The sequence below is a fragment of the Pezoporus wallicus genome, unplaced genomic scaffold, assembly GCF_028554395.1.
Source record: "Pezoporus wallicus isolate ANWC-B61680 ecotype Strahan unplaced genomic scaffold, APGP_CSIRO_Pwel_v1 contig_161, whole genome shotgun sequence".
NCBI lineage: Eukaryota > Metazoa > Chordata > Aves > Psittaciformes > Psittacidae > Pezoporus > Pezoporus wallicus.
In genome coordinates, this window is record NW_026642654.1 from 4,771,536 (window position 1) to 4,785,825 (window position 14,290).

Consider the following 14,290-nt stretch of genomic DNA (forward strand, 5'->3'; position numbering starts at 1 on the left):
CAACACCTTTTCACCCAGGTCACAGTTTTCATTATGTAGCATCAGTTGAGTTAAAAGATGCCTGTTTTAGTTTGTTAGTGTTATTGAGATAGCATTAGATTTGGAGTCACCCTTGTATATAATGCAAAGATGTTTAACATAACCCTCCTACATGCAGCCTAGATAAACCTATCTGACTTTAAGGACAGAGAATATCCCTCCTGTCTTCAAGGCCACTTTTTTAAGGTACGATCAGATCCTGGATCTCCCCTTTTACGTTAGACATCCATAACAAAGATGATTCCATCTTGATGATGGTTATGACTGGATTCCCTTTCTAATCAACAGGAAGCTTAGCATTGCTAGAGCATGATCCATCTGTGCACTAAGACTCTCATTTTAACTGCTGTTTGCTGGCCTTCAGCAGTGCATAGAAGCTTTAACTGTGACCCACTTTGCCACACGCAAAACAGGGGACAGGGACAAAACAAAAAGTAGTGCCAGGGTCTCTCTCTTATGCAATCCTCCCTAATTTAGAAAAGTGACAAATTTCCAAATATTAGCATTCCAAATATTAGCATATTGCTTGCTGCTTGTCACCAGCTTTATTAATATAATAAGGTACAGGACGTCATTAATGCAGGCAGCGTAGAATGAGCTGAAAAGTTTGCTTGATGTGTACGGCAGGGTGAGGAACATACTGCCCAGCAGCTACAAGGTCAGCACGTGGTCAGGAGGTGTGTCTGCTGCAGCACTCCTGATGTCCTGGTTTCAGGAATGCTTGTCTGGGGACTTACGAAGGCCTTTACAAAGCAGAAAATAAACCACTGCTGTTACCGAGCAAATAAGGCCACCGTTTTTCAATAGCTGTGAAGTGGCACAAGACAGTTAAAGAACCATGTGTAAATGTCGTGCAGATTCCTAGCGAGTGGCATCTTCCTCAACCTTAGCAGAAGCCTAAGCGAGCTTACAGTTCCCTCTGTAGGCGGCGGAGAGGCAGGGACAATTTCAAGGACGGATTTACTCCAATAGGATTCTTGTCTTTAGGTTGTAGAAATGAATCCCTCTCTGAGTTCAAACGAGCCCTGTCTTTCCACTGAACACAAATGTAGTAAAAAAACTTGCAACATCCTATTTTGCTCCCACCAACGTAGGTGGAGACAAAATCAGTCCATGGGAAAGCAGGAGGTTGGAGCCACAGGGAACCTGTGGGAATCCCTGAAGCGGCTGGGATTGAGGCTTCTTCACCAGATGCCGTGTGAGAAAGGGCTAGAGGCTGATGCCTCTGGCCTTTGGCAGTCCTCCTCAGTTGAGGGTGAAGGCTCCCTCCAGCTCCTGCCAAGAGCTAAGGGAAAGCATTGCTGAGCTGGATGCAGCCCAGCTCTTGCAAACATCTTATAGGGGTGTTCTGTGAAAGGACAACCTTTTACCCTTTAGCTAGTGCCACCATCCCTCTGGATCTGTTGCCACTCACTCCCCAACTCTGCTTCACTCTTGCCATCTCTTCCCATCCTTTCTTCCAAACCTGGCTCCATCACCATCACCACAGGCTGTCCTGCTAATAGTCCTTTCATACTTACAGGCAACAGAAAAAGTGCCCAGTCCATGCAAAAGCTAAATATCTGGGTTTTGCAATAGGCACTGGGTTAATACTTAGTACAGAACTTTTTCATAGTGCTTCATTTGTCAGAGAAACTGCCCTCTCCTACCCACCTGCCCAGAATAGGACACTTGACCATTGCCTCTCCTGTTGCATTAACCTGTCACCCATTAGGCACATACTGCCTGCAGGAAATTAGACACCTCCTTTGGTTTTCTTCTTGCAGTCATTAAGTGTTGGTACAGTATGTCTGCCAAATCCCTGTTAATAAACTACCTTTTGTCTGTGGCAGAGTTATGCTAAGATAAAATGCCATTCCGTTTCAATTATCCATCTTCTTTGTGTTTCACAGGTCTGAACAGAGCTTTCTTTTCTGAACCATTTCCTGATCTACTGAGATTTGTGCAATGCTTACAAGAGGAGAAAGAATACAAAAATCAGTGATCTAGTCACATAAATAAGAGTTTCAGGAAACTGTTTATTCTCAGCTATACTATTAGGGCCTGACTAGACACAACTCAATAGTAGAGTTTCAGTAGGTTTGAAAGGAGGAGGGGAATGAGGGTGGTGGGAAGAAAGAGAGAGAGAATATTCATTTTGAGCAACACATAAACTCTATGACACAGTTTATATCCAAATGTGTTGCTACAGAAATGTTCTGTGGCCATCTTCAAGGGCTCCCTCTTTACAAGTGTAATACTGGAAAAGAGGGGAGCAGAAGGGGCAGTTGAAATGAAAAACAAAGCAAGCTTCCTTCTTCCATCATTTCAACTCCCTTCACTTAATGTTACTTTTTACATAGGAGGGGGGAAAATATTACTGTGTTTATTATCTGTTTATTAAATGTATTACCTGTCTTACACACAGTATAGCCTCTATGAATCACAAAGTATATTACAGAAAATGTTATTAGCATAATCCCCTTTTAACAGATGGAGCAACTGACAAAGTTGCATTGGGTTATTGAAACTCATGCAGCAGCACAAGGGAAAATAGCTTTGTCATCCTGTCTCAGACCAGCTCTGCACTGATTAGGCCAAGTGCTACAGTTCATTTCTCAATCTTAGCCGAGAGTCAGGTCTTACATGACTTATGATTTAGTTTTGGTCTCTATTGCACCAACATAAAATTTCCAGGAGAAAGGATTTATGAATACCCAAACTTTTTAACTGTATTGCTTTAAATTAGCTCAGTTGCAATGACTGTTGCATTTCCACTGACCTTCCAAAAATACAAGGGCTCGGACAGTGAATCCAATTAGCTGAAGATATAAAGATAAGACATTTAAATACCTATGAGAAAACTCTCCTTCAAATCTAATCTGCTTTGTTTCAAATTAGGCTAATACAAATTAAGGAAGCTGTTGTTCTTCAAGAGAGCTTTCATATTGATGTTTCTTGCCTCTCCTGGAGCTTTCTGACAGAGGCTCCAGGTAGGACCGTTCTCCCTGGCTGTGATGTAGAGCACACTTTTCACATCTTGCTCTGCCCAGAATGGTCCAAGGGCTACTGCATGAGCTATCTCTCTTTTAATTTTTTCAAAGGCTTGTCATTGCTCAGGGACCCATTGGAAATCATTCTTCCTGGTCACAGAAGTGATCGGTTTTCCTTGCAACTGATGTACCTCACGTACCTCGAAGGGCTGAGGTAGCTTTTCCATCCCACTACCTTATGTCCTTTTTGTGGTCAAAAAGGTGAAACTTTAGTGTGGTGTATACCCACTGTATCCTCTCTCTTGAGCAGAACTGTTGACCTGAGGTACTAATCCTTACAGGTGGTGAGTAGGATCTATTCTCTTTGAGCTGGACCAGTTTCTCCACAGGCAAGTTGCAAGCCCATAGGAGGAAAGATACATGTACTGTCAGGACTGGCCAACCAATTCATCCACCATTTGTTTCTCTCCATCTTCCCAGCTCATCACTGCCAGTGAGTTAGCATACAACAATGTGTGTTCTGTCTGCCACATGGGTTGTGTAAACTTGATTTCATTTGGGTCTTTGGATAACTGCATGTTGCCCGTGTCATCACAAATCACCTCCAGCATAGCTAATTCCCTCAAGTACTGGACACCTCTGTCTATGCTGGTCCACTTGCCTGAGTGACATATAAAGTCTTTTTTTTTTTTTGAAGGGATACCTTTCCTTCATGCCTGACTGGAGTCACCTCCAGAGTCTGGTGGCTTGTGCCCCTTTTCAAATCCTTTGTCAGTACTTCCTTCCAAGAGCGATCCCAGCTGCTTGGCTTCCTTACCCTCTAATGCCAGGCTACTGGCCCCATTATCCCAGATACTGGCCAGGCCCCAGCCCATTGCAGTGATTTGTGCCTCTCTGGGATTCCCAGGACGACAGCACACTTCTTCCAAGTATTTTACTGTTTTTCTGGATTCTGCATTTGTTCAGGAGTGAAGTTCCAAAACACCAGAAGTGTCCATTGGCCTTGGTACTTGCCCATACTGCCCCACACACCCTGCCACTCCTAACTATCTAACCTCAGTGCAGAACTCTGGGTACTATTCTTAAATAGTTGTTTAACCTTAAACAAGACCTGGAACACATTCAGAAGACATAGCAATAGGAACATACTGGTTTGAACATCCCAAGGATATCCAGAATTCTAAAGAGCTATTGTAATTAGCCTGGAAGAATGGGAAGATGAAAGGGGGTGTCTCCCCCATGGATTGGGTCTCCAAAAGGTGAAAGGTATAATTATTAATAGTTTCCAATAGATGGCTCCCAAAGTACAGAGATGATGGCAGTGCTGAGTACAAATACCAGATTACTTTCATGACCAGGAATTCTATCATATCATAAGTCCCAGTGTTACAAAGTACAACATGATAACCTTAGCCTGTTTCCCATGGGCGATAAGCAGCACAACAGGGAACACATACTGCAAGTGGTGGTACACAATGCAAACCTGAGAACAAGCGGTGCCAGCTCTGAGAGCAAATAAATCAACATTGTAAGCAGCGACTATTAAACTAATGTAATGAATGCTTATAACAAATTTGGTCTGTCATTAGCTCAACCCGTCGTGCTCCAAAAAGGACTGCTGTCATTTAAACCCAGCTGGCAACTCAGTACCACAGAGTCGCTGGCTCACTCTGCCCCCTTCAGTGTGATGGGGGAGAGGATCGGAAGAGAAAAAGTGCAAAAACTGGTGGGTTGAGATAAAGACAGTTTAATAGGACAGAAAATGAATAAATTAATAATAATAATGATAACAGAATTATTAGAATATACAGAAGAAGTGATGCGCAATGCAACTGCTCACCGCTCACTGACCAATGCTCAGCCTGTTCCTCAGCAGTGGCCCCCAGCCATCTTTTTCCCCAGTTTTATATATAGCATGACACCATGTGGTATGGAATATCCCCAGGGTCAGCTGGGGTCAGCTGTCCTGACTGTATTGCCTTCCAGTTTTTTGTGCCTTCCTAGCCTTCTGGCTGGCAAGGCATGAGAAGCTGAAAAGCCCTTCACTTAGTAAAAACACTGTTTAGCAACAACCAAAACATCAGTGTGTTATCAACATTATTCTCATCCTACATCCAAAATAACACAGCACTGTACCAGATACTAGGAAGAAAACTAACTCTATCCCTGCCGAAACCAGGACACCACTGAAGATGTGTTTAACTCAAAAAACTCAAAGCAAAAGCAGAGTGGAAATGCTCAGACATTTACGATGAAAGGAGATCCCTGAACTCTAGACATGTCTCTGGAATATTTACTGGGATGGAGATCCCACAAAGCCCTGACTTAACCTCTGCCTCATATTTCTCTGTCGTCAAGTGTCCAAGAAATCATGAGTCCACAAGAGCTTAAAATACTTAGGAAAAGATAGGGCAATCAATCATGATTTCCAATTTTTAAAGGAAAATTAATGATTTTATTAGTAAAACTATGCAGAACTCATAATTGCTTGTGTAAGTTAAAATTTACCTTGAGATGCTTGATGACATATTATTTACTTTTTAAAAGGTCATCTCCATCCTGTAGCAGATTGCTATATGGAAGGTGTTAGCATCAAAGCTGTACTATGTGCAGAGGGTGAGCAAAGAGGATGGTGCAGCATACCCCAGCAGAATACAGATAAAACTCTCCTGAGATGTAAAACATCAATGTAAAAGTAAGTAAATGGAAAATTTTCATACTGGTGAGTAGGTATACAAAATAGCTGGATGAAAGCTTACATCCAGATTAACTGACCTTTTTTTTTCAGGGGATACATCCAGTTTAATTGACCATGCTTACTGCAAGCTGTTAATTATCACATTGCCTCATTTCTAACAAGAGGAAGAGAAATACCAGGAATCAGCCATAAATAACGTGTGTGACCACTGGAGGTCACTTTTGGTTTAGAAATCCTCAACTTTAAAAGTTTTGGCAGCAACGCAACTGCAAAAGCAGAAAGGAGAACAACTGGGACTTGCAGCTCCCTCTTGAAAATTCATTTATTTCATTTTAGGATATTCTAGCAAATTATCTTCATGAAACAGCTATTCTCACTAATTTTTTTTTTTCCATATTACAGATTTCTGCAATGTGGTTATTTTGGCCTGAAAGACAGTAATATTAATAAATCAGTGAATTGAAACAACTATGGGAGTAGGTTAGAATGAAAAAGAACATATTTTCTGTCTTTGTGGCTATGCAGACACAATACTGGCTCTGCATTTGAAAGAAGAATATATTAAAACTATTCACCTGATCCACGGATCAGGTATCTTAGCTCAACAGCTGCAAAGAAAAGCAGCGTTTGTACACACATTGTTTTCTAGACTAACCCTGCAACATCTTATTCCTTCAAAGGGTCAACCTTAGATGATTGATACAATTGAATTCAGAGGGAGAGTGTGTCTGAATAAAAAGATTTTTTTTAGATTGGCTGCCAATGTTCAGCCTCTTTGTGTTTTTTTCTTGTTTGCTCCGGACCTCATGAAAGGGGGGGTGCTTCCTCATGAAAGAGGACTGCTTCCTCATGAAAGAGGACTGCTTCATGGCCTCTCTTGCTTGGGAGCAGCCATACAATCCCTTGGCCCCTTACATTCCCCATCTCTGTTGGGGACAATTTGCTCATCCATTATAGCAGTTCATTTCAGCAGTGATGCCCCCAAACCAGCATTACTTCAAGAGGCACTGGAATGGGTTGCCCAAGGAAGTTGTGAATGCTCCATCCCTGGCATTGTCCAAGGCCAGGTTGAACAGAGCCTTGGGTGACATGGTTTAGTGTGAGGTGTCCCTACCCATAGGAGGGGGGTTGGAACTCAATGATCTTACCGTCATTCACAACCCTAACTATTCTATGATTCCATGATTCTAAGATCAGACAAAGGCCTTTGCAAAATTCGTAAGACAAAACTGAAAAAAAGGAAGAGAGAGCAAGAAAATATAGAAATCACATAAGTCTATCAAGCATTTTCTGCTTGGCCTTTCTGAAGGGAGGATGGAGAATTTATTGTGAATGGGCATGCCTATTACCAGGTAACAGTGCTTTTAATAGAGTGCCTGCTGTGGTAAATGATTGCTTTTTTGTGCTGTGGTCTGTGGTTTTGATGATGAGCTTCCTGAGAGACTGTAAAGATAAAAATCACAACTTGCCACTTGCTGAAGATTTAAAGAGCTATAACTTCTAAGTTATACTACTAAGGGATAAACAGGCTTTTGACTCCTGCCCCTGAGTGCCATGGCAGTCCCACAGAATCTAAATTGCTGAAACCTAAATGAAGTTCATGCACAAGCACATAAATTTATTGCCAGTAAAGCAGGGCCTCAGGCTCCCACTGGACACGATGAAGGAGGCTCTGAAAAGCTGACCAGAGACTCTCCTCTGCTGTCAGTTTTGTAGGGAAGCCATCCTAATACAGCAATGATGGCCAGTGGCACAGGCATACAGAGAGCTCAAGGTTGGTGGTACCAAAAGGGAGAAAATTAATTCTGAGCATGATCGTGGGGTCACTTCTCCTGCCTCATTTCCAGTCCCATGTCGGATGAGCTTTGGTTCTATTGTATAGTGAATTTAAACTGGGAGCAGGAGGACTTAAGCTGTAAGGCAGCATGCCTTGTCAGGATGGACATATACAAGGCTTTGCCTTAAACATGCATTTCTCCCTGCTTTGTTATTTCACAAGCAAGCCAGCTTTGACTTCTGCTCCCACAGTAAATTCCATGTCCATCTCTAGACCTTAATATATTCAGCTATTTGCAATTTCTTAATTATTTCTAGATCTGTAAGAGCAATGATATCTACAAGACCATTTGCTCCTATTTCCTAAACATTCTTCCCCATATATATAATTTTGATTAAAGCAGGAGACAGCATTTCCTGAACTGTTTTACCATGAATGCTCTTCTCCAATGATTTGCACAGCTTGTGCTCATTGTGCCATTGGGTGTATATTCTGGGCTGATAACACAATGGTCTCTTTTTGTGCACACCCCATTATGGCATCCATGGCCTGTGTGATGGCAGTGGGAAATGCTCAGCTGATGACCCCCTAGCCCCCGTCTGCTTGTTGATTTGGAGTACAAGCTTCTTATGTAAGTGCCAGACTTCTGCTGCTTTTCAGGAAGTTTTTCTTATCTCCCAGACAGGGAACTTTAAGTGGGAAAAAGGTTTTAACTTTTCCCATCACTGGTAACAGCTTGATAATTTTTTTAATGCAGATGTCTGAAAAGTGGGGATCAGGAAACAAATATGTACCACTGTTTTCAAAAATCTCGAATTTTAAGGCAGCCTTGGTTCTTGGAGATCTGTTTGTGCTTTCTGCCTTTTTGGAGTGGGTTCTTCTTATGTGCTCCACTTTTAGGAGTGTTTTGCACTTGCAGCTCAGATCTCAGTGTAAGTTTTGCTTAGCTGCTGAAGCTCGCCCCTGGGCTGACCAGTCCTTAGGCTGTGGCCTTGATGTGGTGCAAACTCCTGCTCCAGGTGAGAATTAGCTGTCATAGGCCACTACAAGGAGTATGAGAGTTGGAAATAGGGAGTTAACACTGTTCACATTTATGGCAGCATAAGATAAATAAGTGTTATCAAAGCATTACTCATCGCGCAAAGAAAGGTTATCATGCAAAGACTGTAGGTGACAGGAACTGGGGTGCAAAGCAGCTGATAGCCTTGACACTATTTGCCTACTACTTACTGTCCTCACAGCCTCTTGTCCTCATGAACCAAGCTGAACTTCAAAATCTATATAAAGACAGGGCAGACTCTCTGAGACCTGATCTCCAGAAACAGGATTGCTGACCTACAGCAATCTGCTCTAAATAAATGCAAAAGGACTTGGATCTCCAGTCAGCTCCCCACATAGCTCTGGGAGCTCCAGCGAGCCACAGAGAAGGGTCTGGGTTCAATTTACTGTTTGGTTTTTAGTGGGTGGGAAGGCATTACACATGCCTGATGCTAAAGGAAAGTAGATCTGGAGTGAATACCTTTGAGACTTATTTATCCTTGCAAAAACACCCTTCATCGCTGAAGTGTCAGTCCTCTGAAATGAGAGCAAGGGGCTACAACGAAAGCAGCACCTGCTGCTCCCCGGGCTGCAGCTGATGACCTGCTGTGCATGGCAGGATAGGGCCACTGGGGGAAAGAAGCTCCTACCCCTGAAAAGCCTGAGTTATGCTCAGCAGATGGTTACAAGAAGGCCCACCAAAATAAAACAGAACAAGAGCACGCACCATGGACCCTGTCCATAGGGGAGTAGTTGAATCCTTGTTTCTGAAGTGGTACAGATCAGCTGCAAGTTGGAAAGCCAGGGGTGAAATCAGGCCCCATGTGAGAGATCCTTCAGTGGGACAATCCTAGAGCTCAGACCATTTCTGTCTGTGGGGACAGCTGGGAACAGTCTTGCTGTCAGAGTAGCTGGGGACATCCTTGCTGTAAAGTGCAGCAAAGAGGTGACCACAGACACAGGTAAATGGGCTCTGATCCCCAGCTGGTCTGAGCTGGCACAGCATCTGTCCCTAGCCTGCTTTTTCAGATTTACACAGGATAACACTTTCTTGCAGTAGAAGTTTCACAATGAGAGACAGTCAGATGTTTTTAGCTTTCCAAAGAAACCAATGCTAATATAATTGTTACCCCCAGTGGAATTTGGTAAATCCAGGAGCCCTGGAGAAATGACAGTGTTTTATCAATGACCCAGTGGTTTGTCCTGGGACTGGACAGAGATTGATAGAAACTTGTCCCTGAGAAGCCATCAAATCCCTCTCCTATGGCAGCATCAACTGCAGCTGTGGCACTGGCAGCAGATGGCAACTTAATTGCATCTTTTAATTTCCAAGTGGCATCTCCCAGAGGATCTCAAAATATGATATAAACTTCAGGTTAAATTAACCTAAAGAAGTTGTGGGGAGCAGTGAAATGAAGTTTCAAGTGTGCCCATTTACTTTGGGTACCCAGTACAAGCAGGTCAGGGGGGATTTTCACAGATGCTCAGCCCTCATGGAACAGGTGGAATTTGCAGAAATTCCTCTAAACATGAAGGTCTTGAGCTGGGATCTCAGAGCAGAATAATAAGCAGAAACATTGTAAAATAAAAACTGAGTTTTGCCTTGGGCCATTTGGGAAGTTTGTATTTGATTCAGGAATTTGCATAGATCTACTTGTGCCTGCTATGCTTCGACAGGCCCAGTCCTGCTCTAAAATTTGATGATAATGAGGATGGCTGAGTTCTTTCAGTGTCTGTCCTAGTAGTTTCTGTAATTCAGTGTGAACAGTGTTGACGGCACCTGTTAGCTAAGATACACAGCACACTGTATTTCGTTAGTTCTAGGGTAAAAAAAAGAAGCAATCTCTTATTGAAAGAAAAGCTACCATATGGAGAGCTTGGAGATGTATTAGTATAGTCTCTTTTCTCCATTGTGGGCTGGGTATTTTTTTTTGCTAAATATGTTAGTGGTTTTCAATGCCCTCTACAAAGTGTCACTTAGAAAGTCCTCCCACGGCTTGACTAATGGGGCTGCTGGAAGGACACAGCAGGCAGGCAGCAATGACCAAGAATAGGAGGGGACAAGTCAAGCCAGGCACGGTGTCTGCACCCAATAGTTCCATCACCCTGCTGAGTACAATTGCTGTTTGCCCTAGGCTGAGGGAGCATAAATGTTCTCCACGCATGGCGCAACAGAGGCTGTTTTGGGCAAGATTTGTTTGGAAGGGAAGTTGCACAGCCACCCTTGAACCCCTCCACTCCAGCTGGTGGCTCTCCATGCAAACCAGCAACCATACAGCCTGATGCGGCTCCTGCTGAGCAGCCTCACACTATCTCTCACTGGCAAGACAGCTGCCGAACCCAGAGCACAGGGATTTCAAGCACATAGAACCATAGAATCATAGAATCACAGAATCAGCTAGGCTGGAAAAGGCCCTTAAGATCATCAAGAGCGCAGAATTGCCAAGTCCACCCCTAAACCATATCACTAAGTGCCTCATCTACACAGGTTTTGAAACTTTCCAGGGGTGGTGATTCCACCACTGCCCTGAGCAGCCTGTTCCAATGCCTGAGCACCTTCTCAGTGAAGAAATTGTAACGTAACAGTCAATCTAAACCTCCCCTGACACATCTTGAGGCCATTACCTCTTGTCGTATTGCTTGTTACTTGGGAAAAGAGACCAAACCCCACCTCACTACAAGCTCCTTTCAGGTAGTTGTAGAGGGCAATAAGGTCCCCCCTGAGCCTTCTCTTCTCCAGACTGAACAACCCAAATAAAAGAAAGAGAACGCGGGCATTCTGTAAAACAAAAACATACAGCTAAACTGGGAAAACAGTCAAAAAGCTGGAATCCAAACTGACTAATCACTGGAATAAAGAGCCTTCTTCTGTGTCCTCCATGACAGAATTCATATGCCATCGCTTTGCCAATGACTGGTCAAAAGTGGACAAGAAACTGGACTTTCTTTTAGTTCTTAAGTTATGAAGGTTCTTAAGGTATTTTTTTTCTTGCTGCTTAATTTGTGGAGTTACTGTAAAGCTGTCTTCCTAAGAATCTTTCTGTTTCAAGTCTAAGGGCACTTGTCTTTAAGTTCTAGTAGCACCATTGCCACCAGTGTTCTCTCAGTGGTGCATAATTTATTTGTTATTTTTTATTTATTCCTACTTTGAAAGGGATGGAAATGTATAATCTCATTTATATCCTTAGGGAAAGAAAATGTCTACATGAAATCATATTTGTGTGGTCCTCTTGCAATATCATGGTAAATCAGAGGGTGTTTTGAAGTCTAGATGCTTAAAAAAACAAATTCTTTTTTTCTGGAAGTATATAATTTTTTTAATTACATGCTACATTTCAAAGCCCAGAGCTCTTCTGTTTATCTCTGTGTACCTAGGGAATCGTTTATCCAAGGAGCTCTCTATTATGAGCTTTTAATACTGTCTAATATATGTATTTGGTCATCCTCTCCCAGGACCACAATTTTCTCTGCGCTTTACAATGTACAGACATGCAGAAGCACTTCAGAAAATCTATGGAGGCAAATGGTGCTTTATTTCTGAAGTCCTTAGCAGAAGCACAGTCAGCAGCTCCTGAAGGCCAATAGCAACTGTATCAAGTCATCTTTAGTACATCTATTTCTATCAGAAATCCAATATGCTTCTTATGCTGAATTAATACTGTTTAGTTATCTTGTAATGAAACTTACACATTTGTTGCAGAACAGATTGTTCCATGGAACACCGAGATCCATACTTTCCCTTGACAGTTTAGAAGTGTTACATGTGAAGGAAATTCACAGAGAGAAACTTAAGCTGAAGTACACATCATACAACTGTAATAGTCAAAATATTGTGTAGGACATCTTGACTTTTAATAAAACTGATAGCCAGAAATCCTCTGACCTTAGAAGGGTTTTTTTTTTGTGTTTTTTTGTTTGTTTGTTTTTAATACATCCCCATCTTCTCTGTTAATAATCAAGAATTTGAGTTATATTGTATGTAGTTTAGATGTTCCTTAGCACTCTAACCATCAGCTACCTATTCAGTACATATCTCTTCACACGCAGCCTCCATTCTGCTCAGTCTGTAGGGGATTTTCAGTGGAAATAAAAGTTGCCACTTACATTTGATTAAGAAATCAACATCTATAAATTATCTTCCTACTCATCAAAAAATAGATATTCACCAACACAGGGATATTGTTGCCTGTCAGGAAACCTGTGTCCTGATGGTGAGAACAACTGGCACTCCTTTTCATCCTCCCTGCGTGTTCCTCTAATGATGAGAATTTTAAGTCCACATTCCTATCATCAGCTAAACCAATTTATTCTATGTCTTTTATCTTCAAAATGCAACTGTCTCTGATAACTCCATGGGTACCTACAGGAAATATCAGTTCAACACCTACACACACATTCATGCCTGACCACAAATACTTAGAAACCTTTCTGAGCGAGTGCCTTTTCTTTTTCCATCAGAAAACCTGACTGGCCCACATCCTCTCTAGCAGCATTAAGTATCTTAAGATCATAAAGATCTTAAAACACAGGACCATGCAGCTACTGTCAGTGGACCATCAGTGCAGACTGTCTTTCATTATCTTACTAAAGAAATGAGGGCAAGACATTTCTGTAATTTGGAATAGGGTTCTCGCTGTCTTTTATTGTAATGCAGAACTCCAGAGAAAACATTTACGCTACTTCATTTACATTTATTTTACATCATTTTCCCTCCATTATACCTAGAAGTTATCTTTCAACAGTGCTGCTTTACACAGCCAATGAGACAGCAAAGCATCAGCCAGGTTTTCTTGCAGCACCCAAATTACACAACAGAAGCAAAAGATGGTTTTCCCCTTCCCATTTTTTTTTTTAATGTCCACAGTTAGAACTAGAACAGACAATCTAACCATTAATAAAACACAAACTTCAACAGGAGAGTAGAAAACCTGATGAGGCTCAGCTCTATCTAGGCTCCACGACATAGCTTGTTACGTTTTTTCTAGAACTGTGCTATTTATGCAGCCTTAGGGCTTAATCTCTTACCCAAGACCAAGGGGAGCCAATGGGGGTCTCTGGCTGGTCTTCCTCCTCAGATGACATCCTGAGCTGATAATTTTTCCCTGTTCTTTGTAGGTTCTACTGAAACCACTCTTGGTTTCAGCCATATACAAAAATGCTCCTTCAAGTTTTAACTGTTGACAACGAAGCTCCAGTGATCGTGTTTGCCTGCTAATTTTACCTGCTGAAGTTCTTGGAAGCACAGTCACGGCAAGAAACCTGAGCTCAGGAAACCAGAGCACACTTTCCTGGCAACTGACTCCTCAAGTATTCTAATGAAATTATAAGGTTCAGTGAACAATTAGAGCCTGGAAAACACAATTTCACTTCCAAACGGTCAGAATCCTTACTTTCGTATGAAATTTTAGGGTAGGACAATTTGCCGAATTATAAATTCTGTGAATAGAATATAAGGAATTTTCAGTGCCATGATTTTATTACCATCATTAATCATGTTTTGTATGGCATTTAATGGTTTATTTTGTTTTCAAGACAACTTCTTAATGTCAAAATCTAGTTCTGCTTTTCTGTACAGCTGCACAACTGTACAACTGTAACATGCATATGCAGGCGGAACAGCTTTTCTGTTCTGTGCAATCAAGTTTGGAAGAGGGATGTTTTCTTTTCCATTTGTCCTTTTTGCTTTTCTGTTTCTGTTTGGTTTGGTACCAGAGTGCAGGATCCAGTTATTATAGACCTCACCCTACATGACTTCAGACAAACTTG

The 14,290-nt window shown here is 42.0% G+C and overlaps 1 protein-coding gene across 2 annotated transcripts in view; it reads right to left on the reverse strand.

Annotated features, from left to right (window-relative positions):
* The window catches only part of LPIN1 (lipin 1), an 80,611-nt gene extending 66,911 nt beyond the window's left edge, over positions 1–13,700 (reverse strand). The window contains exon 1 of one of the 2 annotated variants that reach the window (XM_057431774.1): positions 13,550–13,700. In XM_057431774.1, the coding sequence (XP_057287757.1) occupies positions 13,550–13,606 (57 nt within the window). In that variant the 5' untranslated portion in view covers positions 13,607–13,700. The remainder of the gene's footprint in view (positions 1–13,549) is intronic. The other variant, XM_057431776.1, reaches the window with a different exon arrangement.
* Positions 13,701–14,290: the final 590 nt, after the last annotated feature.